General features: G+C 43.2%; 1 protein-coding gene across 3 annotated transcripts in view; it reads left to right on the plus strand.

The window, feature by feature from the left end:
- The window catches only part of LOC122938453, a 127,678-nt gene extending 109,767 nt beyond the window's left edge, over positions 1 to 17,911 (plus strand). For all 3 annotated transcript variants that reach the window (XM_044293968.1, XM_044293970.1, XM_044293971.1), the window contains exon 15: positions 16,568 to 17,911. In XM_044293968.1, coding sequence (XP_044149903.1) covers positions 16,568 to 16,629 — 62 coding nt within the window. In that variant the 3' untranslated portion in view covers positions 16,630 to 17,911. The remainder of the gene's footprint in view (positions 1 to 16,567) is intronic.
- The last annotated feature ends 3,828 nt before the right edge of the window (positions 17,912 to 21,739 follow it).

The raw sequence follows: 21,739 nt of genomic DNA on the forward strand, positions 1-21,739 counted from the left end.
ACCCTCCGGATCCCTGTTGGGCCTTTGTGGTCTGCTGTTGTCACCCACCTGGGATTATATGTTTGTCTGTCCTTTCCTTGGTGTTTTCCTCTTAGTGTCAGTGGTGCGGACTAGTGATCCCACTCCCCGTTTACTACCTAGGGCTCATCTTAGGGAAAGCCAGGGTTTAGGCACGTGATCGGCGTACGGGTGAGGAACCCGTCTAGGGACGTCAGGGCAGTCAGGTGCCAGCCGCAATGTGAGTCAGGGGTCACCACCTTTCCCTCTCCCTTGGGCAGGGCCTTCCCTTTTCCCTCCCTTTGCGTGACGCCGGTCATTACAGGAGCATGACAGAATGAGTGACGTTATGCTGCCGGCCTGCCTGCTAGTTTGATAGTGAGTACTACTACAGATGATTACAGTAGTTTAACAAAGCAGAGCCACTGGTTGAGAATTACACGACTAGAGATTACATATGAAGACTGCTGTGAGCAGGGCTCGGTGTAATGGAGTACAGTGACTCCATCGGGCCCCGCAGCAGTTGCCAGCCTCCAGCCCCTCCTCCCACCCCGTGTGATGTAGCTCTGATATATCGCAGGCTGCGCTGTGCAGCATAGCGGCTGGCGATGTATCCGTGTCAGCAATGTAAAAATGGCACCATTTGCTTTTTTAAGATGCACTGCCATTCACGAAAATTGCGTCTTATAAAGCGAAAAATACGGTAAATAGGGCTATCTGTTCAAATGTCTCTCAAGTAGTATTAAATCCTCTATACATTTCCCAAGGTTGCCAAAGCTTCAAGAATATGGTGTGAGCTCGTCTCCATACAATAAATGTGGTCACACCTTAGAAGCCACTGGGATTTTGGGTGTGGAGACGTAGACTTCCAATATGTAGCCAGTAATATTCTTGCTGCTGCTAGCAGATAAGTACTGAGCTTCTCACTGGAACCTTGACCTGCAGCATGATTAGAGATATTTAAGGGGCACACCTGTCGAGTAAGAAGGATCCTATATTTACATATTTGTGGAGAAAGGAGCCAAAAGGCGTGTTGACATCTCCAGCAGAGTGGACTAGCAGCCAGAAATATGATTTGTCATATGTCAGACATGTAATACCAACATGTGAGAACTTTGTAGAAGTTCTCTTGTAATTTGACACATTTAGATATCTTTGGGGTCAGTGTCAAGTAGGATTTTTCTCAGTGAACGTAACCTTTCTCCAGAAGCCAGTACTCTAGGGTAGGCCTTGGATATTAAACTGGCATAGATAACAGATATTTTTCGGGAGTTAAAGTCACAAGAGCATGTTTCTCAAATGGTGTGGGTTCTTTAGGTAAATTATTAGCTATAGTAGGAAATTGTTTAGTTGAATATGTAGGTTTTATTTACCTTTTGACTATTTTCACCAGGTGAAGCTTGATTTATTTATTTTTTTACACCTCATTTATGTGATGACCTATCATCAAGTGTTGTCTTTCATTTATTTTTATTTTTTTCATTTTTGCAAGCATTTTAAATTGTATAACCATACATTTAAATAGTGCACACTCCTCTGTTTTGCTATCTTATTATGCATTTATGAAATTAGCCATAGTTAGGCCTCTTTCACACTTGCGTTGTCCGGATCCGGCGTGTATTCCACTTGCCGGAATTACACGCCGGATCCGGAAAAACGCAAGTGTACTGAAAGCATTTGAAGACGGATCCGTCTTCAAAATGCTTTCAGTGTTACTATGGCACCCAGGACGCTATTAAAGTCCTGGTTGCCATAGTAGTAGTGGGGAGCGGGGGAGCAGCATACTTACCATCCGTGCGGCTCCCGGGGCGCTCCAGAATGACGTCAGAGCGCCCCATGCGCATGGATGACGTGTCCATGCGATCACGTGATCCATGCGCTTGGGGCGCCCTGACGTCACTCTGGAGCGCCCCGGGAGCCGCACGGATGGTAAGTATGCTGCTCCCCGCTCCCCACTACACTTTACCATGGCTGCCAGGACTTTAGCATCCCGGCAGCCATGGTAACCATTGAGAAAAAGCTAAACGTCGCATCCGGCAATGCGCCAAAACGACGTTTAGCTTAAGGCCGGATCCGGATCAATGCCTTTCAATGGGCATTCATTCCGGATCCGGGCTTGCGGCAAGTGTTCCAGATTTTTGGCCGGAGCAAAAAGCGCAGCATGCTGCGCTATTTGCTGCGGCCAAAAAACGTTCCGTTCCGGAACGGAAGACATCCTGATGCATCCTGAAGGACGGACTGTCCATTCAGAATGCATTAGGAAAATCCTGATCAGTATTCTTCCGGCATAGAGCCCGACGACGGAACTCTATGCCGGAAGACTATAACGCAGATGTGAAAGAGCCCTAAGCTATCTATATGTGTTTTTATTGCTGCAACAAATGTTATTGTGTTATGGTACTGTAATACATTTTATTGTGGACAGTAAAACTAGATCAACTATGAAAGACTAGTCGTTCTAGGCTCTGCTGTCCCAAAAGGCATGAATGGTTGGCTAGCTTAGGGCTCTTTCACACCTGCGTTATTGTCTTCCGGCATAGAGTTCCGTCGTCGGGGCTCTATGCCGGAAGAATCCTGATCAGGATTATCCTAATGCATTCTGAATGGAGTGAAATCCGTTCAGGATGCATCAGGATGTCTTCAGTTCCGGAACGGAACGTTTTTTGGCCGGATAAAATACCGCAGCATGCTGCGCTTTTTGCTCCGGCCCAAAAAACTGAAGACTTGCCGCAAGGCCGGATCCGGAATGAATGCCCACTGAAAGGCATTGATCCGGATCCGGCCTTAAGCTAAACGTTGTTTCGGCGCATTGCCGGATACGACGTTTAGCTTTTTTAGAGTGGTTACCATGGCTGCCAGGACGCTAAAGTCCTGGCAGCCATGGTAAAGTGTAGCAGGGAGCGGGGGAGCAGCATACTTACCGTCCGTGCGGCTCCCGGGCGCTCCAGAGTGACGTCAGGGCACCCCAGGCGCATGGATGACGTGATCGCATGGCACGTCATCCATGCGCATGGGGCGCTCTGACGTCACTCTGGAGCGCCCCGGGAGCCGCACGGATGGTAAGTATACCGCTCCCCCGCTCCTACTATGGCAACCAGGACTTTAATAGCGTCCTGGGTGTCATAGTAACACTGACAGCATTTTGAAGACGGATCCGTCTTCAAATGCTTTCAGTACACTTGCGTTTTTCCGGATCCGGCGTGTAATTCCGGCAAGTGGAGTACATGCCGGATCCGGACAACGCAAGTGTGAAAGAAGCCTTAGTGGGAAAATAAACACACACAGACTGAATACCAATTTCCTTTTTTACCTTTTTTAAGGCCTCATGCAAACAACCATATTTTTGTTCTATATCCAGATCAGATGCAGTCATTTGCAAAAAATGCAGGCAGCACAACATGTGCCATCCGCATCCCTATGTATGTGCCAGACTGCCGCAATAAAAAAAGGACAAGTCCTATACTTGTCCGTTTTGTGGACATTTCTGTAGAAGGGATAAAGAAAATGGGGGCACGCAAACAGCCGGTATCTGTGTTTTGTGGAGCCATGGTTTGCAAAACACATAGAGTTTTGTGCATGAGGCTTAAATCAAATATTTTTTTTTTTTATTTTTATTGAAACACTGCCAAACAGTTTGCAATTTTCTATACATCAAGAGACATAACACATTAACCAGGTTATGATCAGGCTATGGGCCATTTACCCCTCCTTCCTGACCAGACAATAAAAAAAAAAATATTGTTTTAGTACATACGTCCTTTGAGAATCAAAACTTTTTCCCACTCTTTTATCTAAATAATTTTTGCGCCTTTTTTATGCATGAGGCCTCATTCTTGTTTTTGTTTTTTTTTTAAAGCTAAAGCACTCCCATCAGAGCCAGTAACGTCACCGAACACACTGCCGGGCGGAAGCTTCTGCCCGGCAGTGTGTTATTGTAAACAAAAGAGTCCTTGCCCTGCGCGATCTAGATGAGAGATGCTAACATCAGATGCTCCGATACTAACATCAGGGGGCTGCCTGGGTGAAACCTTTAACCCTTGGGGTGTTCCACAAGAATTAAAGGAAAATGGAGGGGAAATTTCAAAAATTTCTTTTTTTTTTCTTGTAGATTTTTTATGTTAATCAATTTTTTTCTTGCAACACAGCAAGGGTTAACAGCAAAATAAACATCAATATACATTACTCTGATTTAGAAGTTTACAGAAATACCCAATATGTGGGGTAAGCTGCTGTAGGGGCACATGGCAATGGTCAGAAGGAAAGGAGCACCATATGGTTTTTGGGCACCATTTTGTATTCGAAGAGACCCTGACATACCCCTACAGTGGAAACCCTCAAAAAGTGACCCAGTTTTGGAAACTATACCTCTCAAAGACTATATTAAGGGGTGTACTGAGCACTTTGACCACCTAGCGTCTTACGGAATTTGGAAACACTTGGCTGTGAAAATGAAAAGTTTAATTTCTTCCAATAAAATGTTGCTTTAGCCCCAAATTTTTCATTTTCGCAAGGGGTAACAGGAGAAAAAGTACCCTATAATTTGTTACCTATTTTCTCCTGAATACGGAGAAAAGTACAGTTTAACCTCTTAGATGCTGCAGTGAGTAGCCACCCATGGCATCCATTTGATGGCAGTGGCCTGATGGTTACCATGGCAACAGGACGCTTTACAAAGGCATCTGGTATCTAAGCCTGACAGACCCTGAGGGTCTGATCAGGTCTAGTGTCAGTGTAAAACTGACAATACAGTCCATTGCAATAGATAACTATCTTCAAGATCCAAGTGCGACTTGGTAAAAAAATAAAGGGATCACATTACTTATCCTGAGTGGTGAGCGCCGTAATAAAGAAATAAAAAAATGAATGATGGAATCAAAAAGTGATACTGTATGTACCCCAAAATGGTACCAATAATAACTACAGCTAGTCTTAGATATGGCGATGCCCAAAAATATAAAAAATGTATTAAAGGGTTATTTAATAATATAAAAATGGTAAAACATTGAGAAAAAAAAACAATACATATTTAGTATTACCATAACCGTATCCACCCACAGATTAACCCCTTCAGGACCCTGCCCTTTTTCACCTTAAGAACCAGGCCATTTTTTGCAAATCTGACATGTCACTTTATGTGGTGATAACGCTTTTACTTATGCAGGCCATTCTGAGATTGTTTTTTTGTCATGTATTGTACTTCATGACACTGGTAAAATGTAGTCCAAATTTTTATTTCTCTACTTTTATAATAGATAGTAATACCTTCCAAAATAGTTATTAGTTTACATTCCCCATATGTCTACTTCATGTTTGGATTATTTTGTGAATGACATTTTATTTTTTGGGAACGTTAGAAGGCTTAGAAGTATAGAAGCAAATCTTGAAATTATTCTGAAAATGTCTAAAACCCACTGTTTCAGGACCAGTTCAGGTCTGAAGTCACTTTGTGAGGCTTACATAATAGAAACGACCTAAAAGTGACCCCATTTTAAAAACTATACCCCTCAAGGTATTCAAAACTGATTTTACAAACTTTGTTAACCCTTTAGGTGTTCCACAAGAATTCATGGAAAATAGAGATAAAATTTCACTTTTTTGGCAGATTTTCCATTTGAATCCATTTTTTCCAGTTACAAAGCAAGGGTTAACAGCCAAACAAAACTCAATATTTATGGCCCTGATTCTGTAATTTACAGAAACACCCCATATGTGGTCATAAACTACTGTACAGGCGCATTGCATTGCGCAGAAGGAAAGGAACGCCATATGGTTTTTGGATGGCAGATTACTATTTTTTTAAAATTATTTTTTAGTGTCTCCATATTCTGAAAGCAGTAATTTTATTTATTTTTTGGGCGACTGTCTTGTGTAGGGGCTCATTTTTTGGAGGATCAGATGACGGTTTGATTTAGTACTATTATAGGGTGCATATGACTATTTGATCGCTCGCTATTACACTTTTTGTGATGTAAGGTGTCAAAAAATGGCTTTTTTTTACACCCTTTCTATATATAATCTTTTTTTTTACGGTGTTCACCTGAGGGATTAGGTCATGTGATATTTTTATAGAGCAGGTTCTTTCGGACGCTGCGATACCTAATATGTATACTTTTTTATTTGCTTAAGTTTTACACAATAACAGCATTTTTAAAACAAATGATGGTTAGATTGGTATTATTTTGGCGGGCATACACCTTTTTGAATGCTTGGTGGTGTACGTTTAGTGATGTAAGGTGACAATTTTTATTTTTTATTTAGCACAGTTTTTTTTTTTTTTTCCTACGGTGTTCATCTGAGGGGTTAGGTCATGTGATATGTTTATAGAGCCGGTCGATACGGACGCGGCGATACCTAATATGTAAAAAAAAAAGTACTACTAGTTTATTTGGGGGAAATTAAGTTTGTTTGTTTTTTACATGAAACTTAATTTTGGGGGGGAAAATGTTTTTTTTTAAACTTTTTTTTTCACTTTAGTTTTTGTCCACTTTGGGACTTCAACTATTGGGGGTCTGATCCCCTTTGCAATGCATTCCAATACTTCTGTATTGGAATGCATTGGCTGTATGTGTAATACAGTGTGTATTTTCATACAGCTGCCTACCTGTGAGATCCAGGGGGCTGGATCTCACAGATTCTCCACCGGAAGGCAGCCCCGATGCCTAATGAAGGCATTGCGCTGCCTTCCATGCCATCGGTTCCCCGTCACAGCAGCACGCGGACCCGATGGCAGCTCAGATCCCTGCCCAACATCGTACGTGAAGGGTTAATGCGCCGGCATCTATGATTTCACCAAAGCCAGCGCATGCAGTAGGGCTCCGGCTATCAGTGACAGCTGGACCCCTGCTTCTGATCGGGCGGGCACAGTTCATCGCCGCCTCTCTAACGTCCGCTAGCTTCAGACAGATCCCCATACCTAGTGCGCACGCGCGGGATCTGGCTGAATCGAGCGGACGTTAGAGAGGCGGTGATGAACTGAGGTAGGCGGATCTAATGAAAGGGAGGGCGGCGATTTCACTTCAGAAGGCGTGCTGGGCACCTAAACGAGATGGCTGCAGCCGGGCACCCTTCACCATGAGACGTCCCCTTGGACACATTTTGAAGTGAGTGACAGGTGATATAAACCTGTTTTTTATGATTATAGAGCCACAGGTGCATTTGATAAAGTCACTTTAGGATTCAGTGTATTACTAGGGACATCGCCATATGTTTAGGTTATAAGCCTCATTTCTGATGACAGAATCCCTTTAACCACTTCAGCCCCCCTAGCTTAAACACCCTTAAAGGGGTTGTCCAGGTTCAGAGCTGAACCTGGACATCCCTCCATTTTCACCCCGGCAGCCCCCCTGACATGAGCATCGGAGCAGTTCATGCTCCGATGCTCTCCTTTGCCCTGCGCTAAATCGCGCAGGGCAAAGGCATTTTTCTGAGTTCCGGTGACATACCGGGCTCTCTATGGGGCTGACAGGCAGCCCGGTGACGTCACCGGCACTGATGGGCGGGATTTGGCTCTGCCCTAGCCAGTAAAACGGCTAGGGCAGAGCTAAAGCCCGCCCCTCAGAGCCGGTGACGTCACCGAACACACTGCTGGGCGGAAGTTACCGCCCGGCAGTGTGTTATTGTAAACACAAGAGCCTGTGCCCTGCGCGATCTAGCGCAGGGCACGGGAGCGCATCGGAGCATGAGATGCTCCGATGCCAGGCTCAGGAGGGCTGCCGGGGTGAAAATAAGGGTATGTCCGGGTTCAGCTCTGAACCCGGACAACCCCTTTAATGACCAGGCCACTTTTTACACTTCTGCACTACACTGCTTTCACCGTTTATTGCTCAGTCATGCAACTTACCACCCAAATGAATTTTACCTCCTTTTCTTCTTACTAATAGAGCTTTCATTTGGTGGTATTTCATTGCTGGTGACATTTTTACTTTTTTTGTTATTAATCAAAATTTAACAAAATCTTTGCAAAAAAAAAGAATTTTTCACTTTCAGTTGTAAAATTTTTTTAAAAAAATGACATCCATATATAAATGTTTTGCTAAATTTATTGTTCTACATGTCTTTGATTAAAAAAAAATGGTTTGGATAAAAGTTATAGCTTATTTATTATAGTTATTGTTTAATTAGTGCTTACCTATATTTTCCTTTTTGCACGTGCTCAGAGATTGATCATCCTATATCGAGATTGATCATCCTATCTCGATATATATGCAATATGTCTAGATTCTTGTAATATGTGATTTATTACTTTTTTTCTGCTTACCAATATGTGACGTGCAGTGTAATTGTCATGTAAGAGGATTTATTATAATTGAAATAAAAAGAAATATGTTTAAAAAAAAAAAAGAAATACCTTGGGGTGTCTTCTTTTTAAAATGGGGTCACTTGTGGGGTAGTTATACTGCCCTAGCATTTTAGGGGCCCATATGTGTGCAAAGTAGTTTGAAATCAAAATGTGTAAAAAATGGCCTGTAAAATCCAAAAGGTGCTCTTTGGAATGTGGGCCCATTTGCCCACCTAGGCTGCAAAAAAGTGTCACACATCTGGTATCGCTGTACTCAGGAGAAGTTGGGAAATGTGTTTTGGGGTGTCATTTTACATATACCCATGCTGGGTGAGAGAAAAATGTTGGCAAAAGACAACTTTTCCCATTTTTTTTATACAAAGTTGGCATTTGACCAAGATATTTATCTCACCCAGCATGGGTATATGTAAAATGACACCCCAAAATACATTCCCCAACTTCTCCTGAGTACAGCGATACCACATGTGTGACACTTTTTTGCAGCCTAGATGCGCAAAGGTGCCCAAAATCCTTTTAGGAGGGCATTTTTAGACATTTGGATCCCAGACTTCTCACGCTTTAGGGCCCCGAAAAAGCCAGGGCAGAATACCCCACATGTGAACCCATTTTGGAAAGAAGACACCCCAAGGTATTCAATGAGGGGCATGGCGAGTTCATAGAATTTTTAAAAAAAAATTTGCACAAGTTAGCGGCAATTGTTTGTTTTTTTCCCACAAAGTCTCACTTTCCACTAACTTGGGCCAAAAATTTCTATCTTTCATGGACTCAATATGCCCCTCAGCGAATACCTTGGGGTGTCTTCTTTCCAAAATGGGGTCATTTGTGGGGTGTTTGTACTGCCCTGGCATTTGAGGGTCTCCGCAATCATTACATGTATGGCCAGCATTAGGAGTTTCTGCTATTCTCCTTATATTGAGCATACAGGTAATGAGATTTTTTTTTTCCGTTCAGCTGGGCTAAAAGAAAAAATGAACGGCCAGATTTCTTCATTCACATCGATTGTGGATGAAAAAATCTCTGCCAAAAAAAAAAAAGGAGGGGAAAGGCGTCTGCCAGGACATAGGAGCTCCGCCCAACATCCATACCCACTCGTATGCCCTGGCATACAAAGTGTTTATATTTTTTATACTATATTTACAAAATTTTATATACAAAGTGTTTGCCAAAGCATATGAACACCGCCGCCTCCTCAGCTCATATGCCTTGGCAAACGTATCTTTTACTGCAGAGGAGGAATCTCGTCTTGCAGCGCCGCATACACCGACTTTTGTGTAATCTGACAGCAGCGCAATGCTTCTGTCAGAATGCACATCAGTGCTGCAGCTAGTCGATCGGTTGGTCCACCTGGAAGGTAAAAAAACAAAAGATAAAAGAAAAAAAACTGGCGGGTGTCACGCCTTATTCCACTCCTCCTACAGACACAACATCTTTTTCGGGGTGACGGTTGGGTTGAGGTACCAGCAACGACATTAGGGAAATGTCGCTCGTGTAGACGGCTAACTACACTGGTGGATGGGGCCACGGAACCTCCTGGATACAGGAGGTTCTCGATGATCTCTTCCTGAAATTTGAGGAAGGATCCTGTTCTCCCAGCCTTACTGTAGAGTACAAAACTATTATATACAGCCAATTGAATCAAATATACAGACACCTTCTTATACCAGCGTCTAGTGCGTCGGGAAACTAAATACGGAGCCAACATCTGGTCAATGAAGTCCACCCCTCCCATGTGAAGGTTATAGTCGTGGACTGAGAGGGGCTTTTCAATGACACTGGTTGCCCGTTCTATTTGTATTGTCGTGTCCTGCGTGAATGGAGGAGAGCATGTAAACGTCATGCTTGTCTCTCCATTTCACCGCGAGCAGTTCTTGGTTACACAAGGCAGCCCTCTCCCCCCTTGCAAGACGGGTGGTAACGAGCCGTTGGGGGAAGCCACAGCAGCCAATCTGTTCTAGGAACAAATGCCTGAAGAGGGCCAGACTTGTGTAGAAATTGTCTAGATAAAGATGGTACCCCTTGCCAAATAAGGGTGACACCAAGTCCCAGACTGTCTTCCCACTGCTCCCCAGGTAGTCGGCAACCGACCGGCTCCAGGGTCTGATCTTTACCCTCATAGTTCCGAAATTTGTGGGTATAGCCTGTGGCCCTTTCACAGAGCTTATACAATTTGACCCCATACCGGGCGCGCTTGCTTGGGATGTATTGTTTGAAGCCAAGGCGCCCGGTAAAATGTTTTAGGGACTCGTCTACGCAGATGTTTTGCTCAGGGGTATACAAATCTGCAAATTTCTGGTTGAAGTGGTCTATGAGGGGCCGAATTTTGTGGAGCCGGTCAAAAGCTGGGTGGCCTCTGGGACGGGAGGTGGTGTTGTCGCTAAAGTGCAGGAAACGCAGGATGGTCTCAAAATCATGTCCTGGACATAGCAGCAGAGAACATGGGCATGTGATGAATTGGGTTCGTGGACCAATATGACTGCAATTCATGCTTTTTGGTTAGACCCATGTTGAGGAGAAGGCCCAGAAAAGTTTTAATTTCGGAAACTTGAAAGGCTGGGCATAAAAGCTTCCCGGGTTGGCGGATATAAATTGAGTGGCATACCGGTTTGTTTCTGCCACGACTATGTCCAAGAGCTCCGCAGTCAAGAAAAGCTAAAAAAATCCCAGGGCCGAACTGATCTGAGCTGTCTCAACCTGAACTCCAGACTGGGCGGTGAAAGGGGGAACTATAGGTGCGGCTGAAGTTGGGGACTGCCAATCAGGGTTTACCAGCACCTCAGGGATTCTAGGGGCTCTACGGGCCTGTCTGTGCGGTGGCTGCGACGGGGTAACTATTGCACGTGCCACCGTACCAGCTTCAACTGCCCTTCTGGTGCTCGCCACTTCACCATGTTGTACGGCAGTGCTGGTACTAGGTCCAGGATGGGCTGCGCTGCTGGTGTATGCCTCACCACGTAATCCGACAGCGCCAGCCCCACTCTGCTGCCCTTGAAGCGGATCCTGCGCAACCTGTGGTCTAGCGACACGGGGCCGGGTACGCCTGGTGCTATCAGGGACCTCAACCTCCCCGTCCGAACTTTGGGTCAGACTGCCACTGCTTTCTACAGGTTCATATTCTGACCCGCTAGATTCATCAGATGAGGGTTCCCATTCCTCATCCGACTGGGTCAGAAGCCTGTAGGCCTCTTTAGAAGAATACCCCCTGTTTGACATTTGGACTACTAAATTTAGGGGTATTCCCTGAGACTACCCAAGAAAAAAAGCAAGCCTGTCTTACAAATGGAAGGCTAGCAAAGTACCGGAGGCCGCTGCGATTGCAAAAAAATATGAAAACTGATTTTTTTTTTTTATCGCCGCCGCGCTTGTAAAGTGATTGTGATGTGATAAAAAAATATATATTTTTTTGTCACTGCGGCGGGGCGGGCGTGGGTGAACGCACATGTGGGTGACCGATCAGGCCTGATCGGGCAAACACTGCGTTTTGGGTGGAGGGCGAGCTAAGGTCACACTAATACTATTATAGATCTGACTGTGATCAGTTTTGATCACTTACAGATAAAAGTACAAAAGCTGATTAGCGATACGCTAATCAGCGAATCAGTGACTGCGGTGCGGTGGGCTGGGCGCTAAACTACCTAACCAAGGGGCCTAAACTATCCTAAAACCTATCAGTCAATACCAGTGAAAAAAAAAAGTGACAGTTTACACTGATCACTTTTTTCCCTTTCACTAGGTGATTGACAGGGGCAAGAAGGGGTGATCAAGGGGTTAATTGGGGTGCTGGGGGGTGATCTGGGGCTAAGGTGTAGTGTTTGGTGCTACTCACTGTGATGCCTGCTCCTCTGCTGAGACCAACCAATGAAAAGGACCAGCAGAGGAACAGGGAAGCCATTTAACACCTTATATTTATAAATATAAGGTGTTAGATGGCTTCTGATTAGAGATTTAGAAAATCGCCAGCCTGCCAGCAACGATCATTGGCTGGCAGGCTGGTGACGAAATTGTTCTTCAACTTTTGCCGGCCCGCAATGCGCATGCGCGGGCCTGCTCAGACCGAAATCTCGTGTCTTGCGAGATGACCAGGGCTGTGGAGTCGGTAGATAAATGCTCCGACTCCTCAGTTTTTTGTACTTCTGACTCCGACTCCTCTGTATTTAATATGCAAATGTATTTTATACATTCCTTGAAGGAAAGAAAGAAGTTCTTCTAAGCTCTTCTAGCACAGAGAGGTAGTTGGGCAGAAGCTGCTGCCTTCTCCTTTGTGTGCTGATCTTCTGCTGAAGATAGGGCAGTGGGAGGATCCAGGAAGGGACATTTATTTGAAAACATGATTTCCCTAGAAGAATCCCATAGTCATGTTTAAAGTTTAAGATAACATTCTGAGTTTACACGTTTTATAGCCTTAGCTGAATGACAGCAGTTTTTCCAATGGTATACAGCTTCAGTCTTGAACTATTGACCCTCCATTCCCTTCACTTATACAAGTGTCTCTAGTCCTGCAAAACACATATTTACTTAATCCCTTATCAGTGAGAGGCTAGGTAAACCATGGGCATTGTGTTCCCTGTAACATCAGAACACAACACAATGGAAAGTATATGTATTACCACTCCTAATTGTGCATTGCGTGCCATATAGTGAAGCATATGAAAAGCATGCTTCTTCACATCACTGAACGCGTTTGTTTTGCGGTTATGTGAGGCACTGCATGCATTGGCCTTTATTCTTACAGTAGAGAAGTCATTAATTATAACTGTTTATGAATTCGGACATTTAAACTTGCTTATTTATTTTTTTTATTCCAATTTAAATTTAGTAGGAGTCGGAGTCGGTTCATTTATTGCCGACTCCGACTCCAGGTACCCAAAATTGACTCCGACTCCTCGACTCCGACTCCACAGCCCTGGAGATGACGCACGGATGCGTCCAGGAGGAATGAATCGACCGCCTCCAGGACGCATCCGTGCGTTAGGCGGTCCGGAGGAGGTTAATAACCATTTTATAAGATATCACTATCTGTCTTTAGCGCATAGAAATTTGAATTTAGAAAATTGCAATTTTTTCCAAATTTTCTGTAAATTTGGGATTTTTTATAAAATAAATGTAAAACACATTGACTGAAATTTACCATTAACATTAAGTAAAATGTGTAATGAACAACAGTCTCAGAATCGCTTGTATAAGTAAAAGCATTCCAAAGTTATCACTTCATAAAGTGACGCATCGGATTTGCTAAATTATGCTTGGTCCTGAATGAGTTAAAATGGAGATGTTTGGCCATAATGCGCAGCACTACGTTTTGCAAAAGCAAACACACCATATCAGCACAAACATCTCATACCAACAGTCAAGCATGGTGTCAGAGGGGTGATGGTTTAGGTATGTTTTGCAGCCACAGGACCCGGGAACCCTGCAGTCATTGAGTCGACCATGAACTCCTATGTTTAGCAAAGTATTCTAGAGTCAGAGGTGAAGCCATCTACCCAACAGCAAAAGCTTGGCTGAAACTTGGTCATGCAGTAGGTCAGTGATTCTGAGCACACCAGCAAATCTACAGCTGAATGGCTGAAAAAGTAAAGAATCAAGTTGTTGCAATGGCTCAAAGTCCAGACCTCAACCCTTTCCAACATCGGCGTACATTTACAGCATGTCTTGGGTCTTTAAAGATCACTCCCATTCAGAAGCTGAGTGGGTGGCATAGCTACCGCTTGCCTACTATTTTACACAGTCAGTGAGATGAGATCACAGGAGCAGTTATGTTGCTATGGCCGCCTTGGGCTTTTTGAAGTCTCCACAAGGCCTGTCATAGCTTCCTTTCACAACCTGCCTGTGGTACAGCTGGATAGGAATGTTGTGATTCTCCCATAGGCTGTAATATTATATCATTGCAGTCTGTGGGAGAAGTGGTCAGACAATTGCCTATTAAGGTTCCCTAGAGGTACTAAAAATAAATGTTGGAAAATATTTTCTTAAAAATATTTTTAAAAATTATAAAGGTTTAAATACTCCCTTTTCTCCATTTTAAAAATAAAGATCATTAGTATTGCCACATCCCAAAATGCCCATACTATTAAAATATGAAAGTATTTATCCAGTATGGTGAATAGCATAATGGGGGGGGGGGGCGGTCCGAAGACTAAATATATATAAGTTATGAGGGTCAGAATATGCTAATGCTACGGGGGGAAAAATTGAAAGTATAGCTTTTTTCAAAGTATTTTTTATTTTTTTCTGTGTCATTTCAGTAAGTGGCATTTATCATGTAGAAAATTATAATACAAGCCACTTACTATATATTACTATACATGTATTGTTATTATCCATGTAGCTTCCTTTGCTGGCTGGATTCATTTTTCCATCACATTATACACATCTCATTTCCATGGCTACGACCACCCTGCAATCTGTCTGGTGGCCTGAAGCGTGGGAGCTCACATAGACTGGTGCTTTTTTCTATAGTGTGCAAGCACGGCCACCACTGATGGATTGCAGGGTGGTTGTAACCATGGAAACGAACAAGGAAGTGCAGAAAGGCAACAAGGCAGACATTTATATATAAGTCCCGGAAAACCCTTTAATGCCTCATACAGTCAGGTCTATAAATGTTGGGATGCCGACACAATTCTAACATTTTTGGCTCTATACACCACCACAATGAATTTGAAATGAAACGAACAAGATGTGCTTTAACTGCAGGCTGTCGGCTTTAATTTGAGGGTATTTACATCCAAATCAGGTGAACGGCGTAGGAATTAGAACAGTTTGCATATGTGCCACCTACTTGTTGAGGGACCAAAAGTAATCGGACAGAATAATAATCATAAATCAAACTTTCACTTTTTAAAACTTGGTTGCAAATCCTTTGCAGTCAATTACAGCCTGAAGTCTGGAACGCACAAACATCACCAGATGCAGGGTTTCATCCCTGGTGATGCTTTGCCAGTCCTTTACTGCAACTGTCTTCAGTTCCTGCTTGTTCTTGGGGCATTTTCCCTTCAGTTTTGTCTTCAGCAAGTGAAATGCATGCTTAATCGGATTCAGGCAGGTGATTGACTTGGCCATTGCATAACATTCCACTTTTTTCCCATTTCTTTGGTTGCTTTTGCAGTATGCTTTGGGTCATTGTCCATCTGCACTGTAAAGCGCCGTCCAATGAGTTCTGAAGCATTTGGCTGAATATGGGCAGATAATATTGTTTGAAACACTTCAGAATTCCTCCTGCTGCTTTTGTCAGCAGTCACATCATCAATAAATACAAGAGAACCAGTTCCATTGGCAGCCATACATGCCCACGCCATGATACTACCACCACTATGCTTTACTGTTAAGGGGGTATGCTTAGGATCATGAGCAGTTCCTTTCATTCTCCATTCTCTTCTCTTCCCATCACTCTCATCTGTCCATAGGATGTTGTTCCAGAACTGTGAAGGCTTTTTTAGATGTCGTTTGGCAAACTCTAATCTGGCCTTCCTGTTTTTGAGGCGCACCAATAGTTTTCATCTTATGGTGAACCCTCTGTCACTTTGGTGAAGTCTTCTCTTGATTGTTGACTTAGACGCCCATTCACCTACCTCCTGGAGAGTGTTCTTGATCTGGCCAACTGTTGTGAAGGGTGTTTTCTTCACCAGGGAAAATAATTATTCGGTCGTCCACCACAGTTGTTTTCCGTGGTCTTCCGGGTCTTTTGGTGTTGCTGAGCTCAACGGTGCGTTCCTTCGTTTTAAGAATGCAAAAAGCACACTTGAAATGAACTCTGGACCTTTTATCTGCTTATTGTAATTGGGATAATGAGGGAATAACACACACCTGGCCATGGAACAACGGAGAAGCCAATTGTCCCATTACTTTTGGTCCCTTAACAAGTGGGAGGCATATATGCAAACTGTTGTAATTCCTACACCGTTCACCTGATTTGGATGTAAATACCCTCACATTAAAGCTGACAGTTTGCAGGTAAAGCACATCTTGTTCGTTTCATGTCAAATCCATTGTGGTGGTGTATAGAACCAAAAATGTTAGAATTGTGTCGATGTCCCAATATTTATGGACCTGACTGTATGTCAATGAAATCAAAGTAAGGCCTATTTATAAACAGTCCCACCCAACTTTTGCCCTGACATTTGCAACTGCATGCCATACTGTTGCATACAACTGCTGTTGACTGAAATAATTTTTTTGTGCATAAAATTGTGTTGAAATGAGTAGTCAACCTTTTTCTGTAGTAAGACAGCTGTATTTATTTAGCTAACGTGTAAAATATTTTTTGTCTTCTAGGAATTAATATACCAAGCCTTATAAAATACTTGCAAGAAACAGGAAGACTAAAGACTTCGTGACAGAATAAACTGAAACGTTTACTTTGAATTATTTTTCTTAATTCATGTTTTTTTTTTTTTATATGTGACTTTAGAGGGGTTTTTTTTCTTTCCCTTTGTGCTGGGTTTGGGATTTTTTAACATTTTTAAATTCAAACCTGCATTAAAGTGTTTATAGTTAATAAATACATTTATATAAGGGGATTCTTAAATAATTTCAGTAAGTTATTAACAGTCATCTTATTGTGGGTAACCTTAACTGGAACCTTCTGTGTAAAAAATAACAATAATAATAATAATAATAGAGAGTACATGCAAATGTGTCCGTGGTACAGAAATGCTGTAAGGAATCTGATACCAATTATTTTCTGTGGAATCGTTTTTGGCATCTGGCAAAGTTGTAATGTCTCCCTGCACCAGACAGAAAAACTCAGCTTTTTTCTGTATGGATATGGATGCTGGACTGGAACAAAAATGTCAATCAGTCGAGAATCTTTTTGTTTCCAATTCGGCGAATTTCTCAAAAAATTTATTTAAAAATTTGTTTCAGACCTGAATCGATTATACACCAATCAAAAATGCTCCAGTTGGCCTGAAAGATGGTATTTGACATGCTGACGTCAGATTTTTTTGGTGAATAGAAAGATGTTATCTCTTTTTGTAAAAAATTTTATGACATTTTGCTCTTCCTCAATTACCTTATTTCTAAAGTGTCATTGTGTCTTATAAAGCGAATACTAATGAACATTTCCATTATGAGTACTTACATCATTAGTATTCAGTAGGAGCAGGGAGCAGTGAGTGTAGTGCAACTAGCACTGACTGTACTAACTGCTCCTTGGTTTTCTTCCAGGTGCTGCACTGTGCTGTCTCTTGACTGCATATAACATCAGGCCGTAGTGCATATAGGTGTGCACTATGACCTGATACTGTGAGACATCAGGTCACAGTGCAGGGTAGTGCCTGCAGAAGACCAGGGAGCGGTGATTGCAGGAAAAGTGCACTGGATCTGCAGGGTAAGGGAGACATCCAGAACAGGAAAGGTAAATTGTATTTATTTTACTTTCTGATCTGAGGTCTGATGAAAATTGGGGGTCTTGAACTGAGATCCGAGGTCAAGACTGGGAGTGTGATAAAGATTTAGGTCTGATGTGAGATCTGATGAAAATGGTGATCTAATCTGATGTTTGATGAAGATTGGGGGGCTAATCTGAGGTCTGATGAAAAATATTTTTTTTCTTATTTTCCTCCTCTAAAACCTTGGTGCATCTTATGATCAAGTGCGTCTTATAAAGAGAAAAATACTGTAATACAATTACAGAATATACATAATATTACTTTATTATAAATACATCCCTAAATAGCTTTCATTATTCATAATAGCTTGATGAACACACGGTTGTGTCACGGATGATGTTGCAGATAGCTGGAACTTATGAATAAACGTCCGACTGGCTTGATTCCAAACTAAGGAGCATATAGGTGAGCCCTATAAAACCCTAAGAGCTCTCCCTGAATGTTATGCCCATGCAAGGGTCTCAATGGTAGACTATTGCATGCCCCATGTACCTAAGACTGTGTGACACCTGTAAACCCTATAACAGTGAGGGGACACGACCACCAGCTCCCTTCACTTAATACGGACGGAGTCAGGGTCACCTAGAATCAAGCCAGCAAGGAAACACAATACATGAAAAGACTTATCTGAGTAAACAGCAGCAGCAGCCTCCAGCAGTGAACACTTCATCCAGGAAGTAGTATAAACCGCAAAGTGAGGCAGTAGGGGAGGGAATATAAAGGGAGATGATTGGTCTAAATAGGTGAAGGAAAGGAGATGACAAAGTGAAACCAAAACAAAGAACATCATGCAAGACGTCTGCCAGACCTTCTCACAGAACTGGCGGCGACAGGTTGACTGTGTTGATAGTGTGTTTAACCTGTAGAGGACCCGCGCCGTACATGTACGGCGCAGATGTCCGTTACTTAAGGACCAGCGCCATACATGCTCCTGCACCTGCCCGATCTGCGGCAAGGGTCCGGTAGTCACTGATAGCCGGACCCCTGCTGCATGCGTCGACATCGGTGAAAACATTAACTTTTGATGTGCCGCACTGTCCATGCAGGGATCGGAGCTGCCATCGGGTCCCAGCGCTGCCGTGACAGGGACGCAATGGCATGGAAGGCAGCGTGGCTGCCTTCCAGGAGATCCTGTTGAGATCCAGCCCCCTGGATCTCACAGACAAACAGGCTGTAAGTGTATTACACTGGTAATATACTTACAGCCAATGTTTTACAATACAGAAGTGGGGATCAGACACCCAAAAGTTGAAGTCCCAGAGTGGGACAAAAAAAAAAGTTAAAGAATAAAGTTTTCCCACAAAATCTAAAAAGTTTCAAGTAAAAATAAATAAAGAAAAAGCGTCCTTTTCCTAAAATAAAGTAAAACATTTTTGTAAAAAAAATAGGGAAAAAAGGTATCGCCTCGTCCGTATCAACCGGCTGTATAAAAATATCACATGACCTAACCTCTCAGATGAACACTGAAAAAAAAAACATTAAAACTGTGCTAAAAAAATTAAAACATTTTGTCACCTTTCATCTCTAAAAGTGCAACACCAAGCATTCAAAAAGGCGTATGCCCCACAAAATAGTACCAATCTAACCGTCGCCTCATCCCACAAAAAAATGAGCCCCCTACCTAAGACAATCGCCCAAAAAAAACCAACAAAAAATAGTTTCAAAATTGCTGTTATTGTGTAAAACTTAAGTAAATAAAAAAAGGAAACATATTAGGTATTGCCGCATCCGTAACAACCTGCTCTATAAAAATACCACATGACCTAACCCCTAAGGTTAACGCCGTAAAAATAATAATAATAATAAAAAACGGTATCAAAAAAGCAATTTTTTGGTCACCTTACATCACCAAAAGTGTAATAGCAAGCAATCAAAAAGTTATACGCACCCCAAAATAGTGCCAATCAAACCGTCATCTCATCCTGCAAAAATCATACCCTACCTAAGATAATCGCCCAAAAACTGAAAAAAATATGTCTCTCAGATTATGGAGACACTAAAACATGATTTCTTTTTTTGTTTCAAAAATGTAATCATTGTATAAAACTTAAATAAATAAAAAGTATACATATTAGGTATTGCCGCGTCCGTAAGAACCTGCTCTATAGAAATATCACATGACCTAACCACTCAGGTAAAAACCGTAAAAAGAAAAAAAAAAGCTATTTTTTTGTCACCTCACATCACAAAAAGTGTAATAGCAGGCGATCAAAAAGTCATACGCACCCAAAAATAGTGCCAATCAAACCGTCATCTCATCCAGAAAAAAAATGAGCCCCTACACAAGACAGTCGCCCAAAAATTAAATAAAACTATGACTTTTAGAATGTGGAGACACTAAAGAATCATTTTGTCATATGTGGTATTGTCGCGTACATGACAACCTGCTCTATAAAAATACCACATGATCTAACCTGTCAGATGAATGTTGTAAATAACAAAAAATAAAAACGGTGCCACCCACCAGACCCCCCTGGTTATGCTCCCCAGATAGCCACGTGGGGCACCCCTTATCACATGGAGATCTCACTTGCCTGGATCAGCTCCGGGTGATGACCAGGGGACCCCGAGTCAACCACGGAACACGGCCTCTCCTCTACACCAGGAGCCCGTCTGCCCTCCTTCCCACTTTCCTGGGCCATCCCTGGCGACCTTCCTTCACTGGTCCACGAGCTCCTCATGGGACGGATCCCATCCACGTCAGTGTGCCACAGCTTCACCAGACCCACAGACCCCCGCCGCCTCTGCAGCTGCAACCCTCCAGCGATCTCCACAGTCCTTTCAGAGGCCTTCATCCCCTGCCCCTCGGTTTGATGAGGACTCTCGGCCACCCACTATGGTGGACTTACACAACCTGATATGCTCACTACCTTCCAAGGCGGATCTCTCCAGCTTTGCCACCAACATTTTACAAGAATGTGAAAGAGAGTTTACTCAAGTACGCTCTGAGATGGCCCTACTCGATACAAAGGTGGACTCTGTTAAACAGGACCATGCCTCCTTGTCCGCAGCTGTTCAAACCTTGAAAGACAAAGTACAGTCCCATGATGCACAACTTCACGCCTTGCAACATCATCTAGATGAGATTGAAAATCGAAGCCGTCGCAATAATCTATGGATCAGAGGCCTCCCTGAGTCAATAACGCAGGCGGTTCTCCTACCCACAATTGTAAAAATCTTCAATGGTCTCCTGGGACGACTGCCAAGCTCCAACATTGAAATCAACAGGGCTCACAGAGCTCTGAGACCCCCCAACCCTGACCCCTTGAAACCAAGGGATGTCATTTGCAGAATTCATTTCTACGCCATCAAGGAACAGATCCTGCTTAAAGCTCGACAGATGTCCTCTCTGTCTTATGACCCTTCCCGTCACACCTTGGCGCAAAGCGCTGCCCTACGCCCGCTCTTGAAGCTCTTCAAAGATTGCGGCATTCCTTACCGTTGGGGTTACCCTTTTGCTCTACTTGCGGGTCCCAAGGAACAGGTTGTCACCCTCCATTACAACAGCTAGACTTGCCATCAGTGGATTTGGGACCCTGGCCATCTCTCCTTCCACCTGCTCCTGTGTCATCGGGACGATCCCGTCCACCACCTGTTGACGGTGCTTCTAGATCTTCTGCACCGACCCCACAAGGACAACGACAGAAAAGACTAAGCAGCCTAAAACGCAGATCCCCATCCCACCTCGTCACCTGAAGCTCAGTCTCTCCACTTTAATTACTTGATATTTGCCTATCCTCTTCACCTGTTTTCCTGTTCTCAAAGACTCTCCCTTGGGGTGATATAGCCCCGAGTGATAGCCTCTTTAGACCTCTTGGTCACTCTAACTACCTTATCTCTCTTCATCTGTTTTTCTCTTTCCCTTTATCCCTCTTACTCTTAATCGTCTCCTTTTTGTTTTTGTCGGCTGTCCACCCATCTCTCCTTGTGTTTTTTCCTCTCCCCGCAGTAATGGCGAATTGAAGGTTGCATCATTTAACACGAAAGGTCTTAATACTCCTGAAAAGAGGGCCCAGGTACTCCATCACTTTCATCGCCAAAAAGTACATGTTTG

The sequence above is a fragment of the Bufo gargarizans genome, chromosome 5, assembly GCF_014858855.1.
Source record: "Bufo gargarizans isolate SCDJY-AF-19 chromosome 5, ASM1485885v1, whole genome shotgun sequence".
In the NCBI taxonomy this organism is placed as follows: Eukaryota; Metazoa; Chordata; class Amphibia; order Anura; family Bufonidae; genus Bufo; species Bufo gargarizans.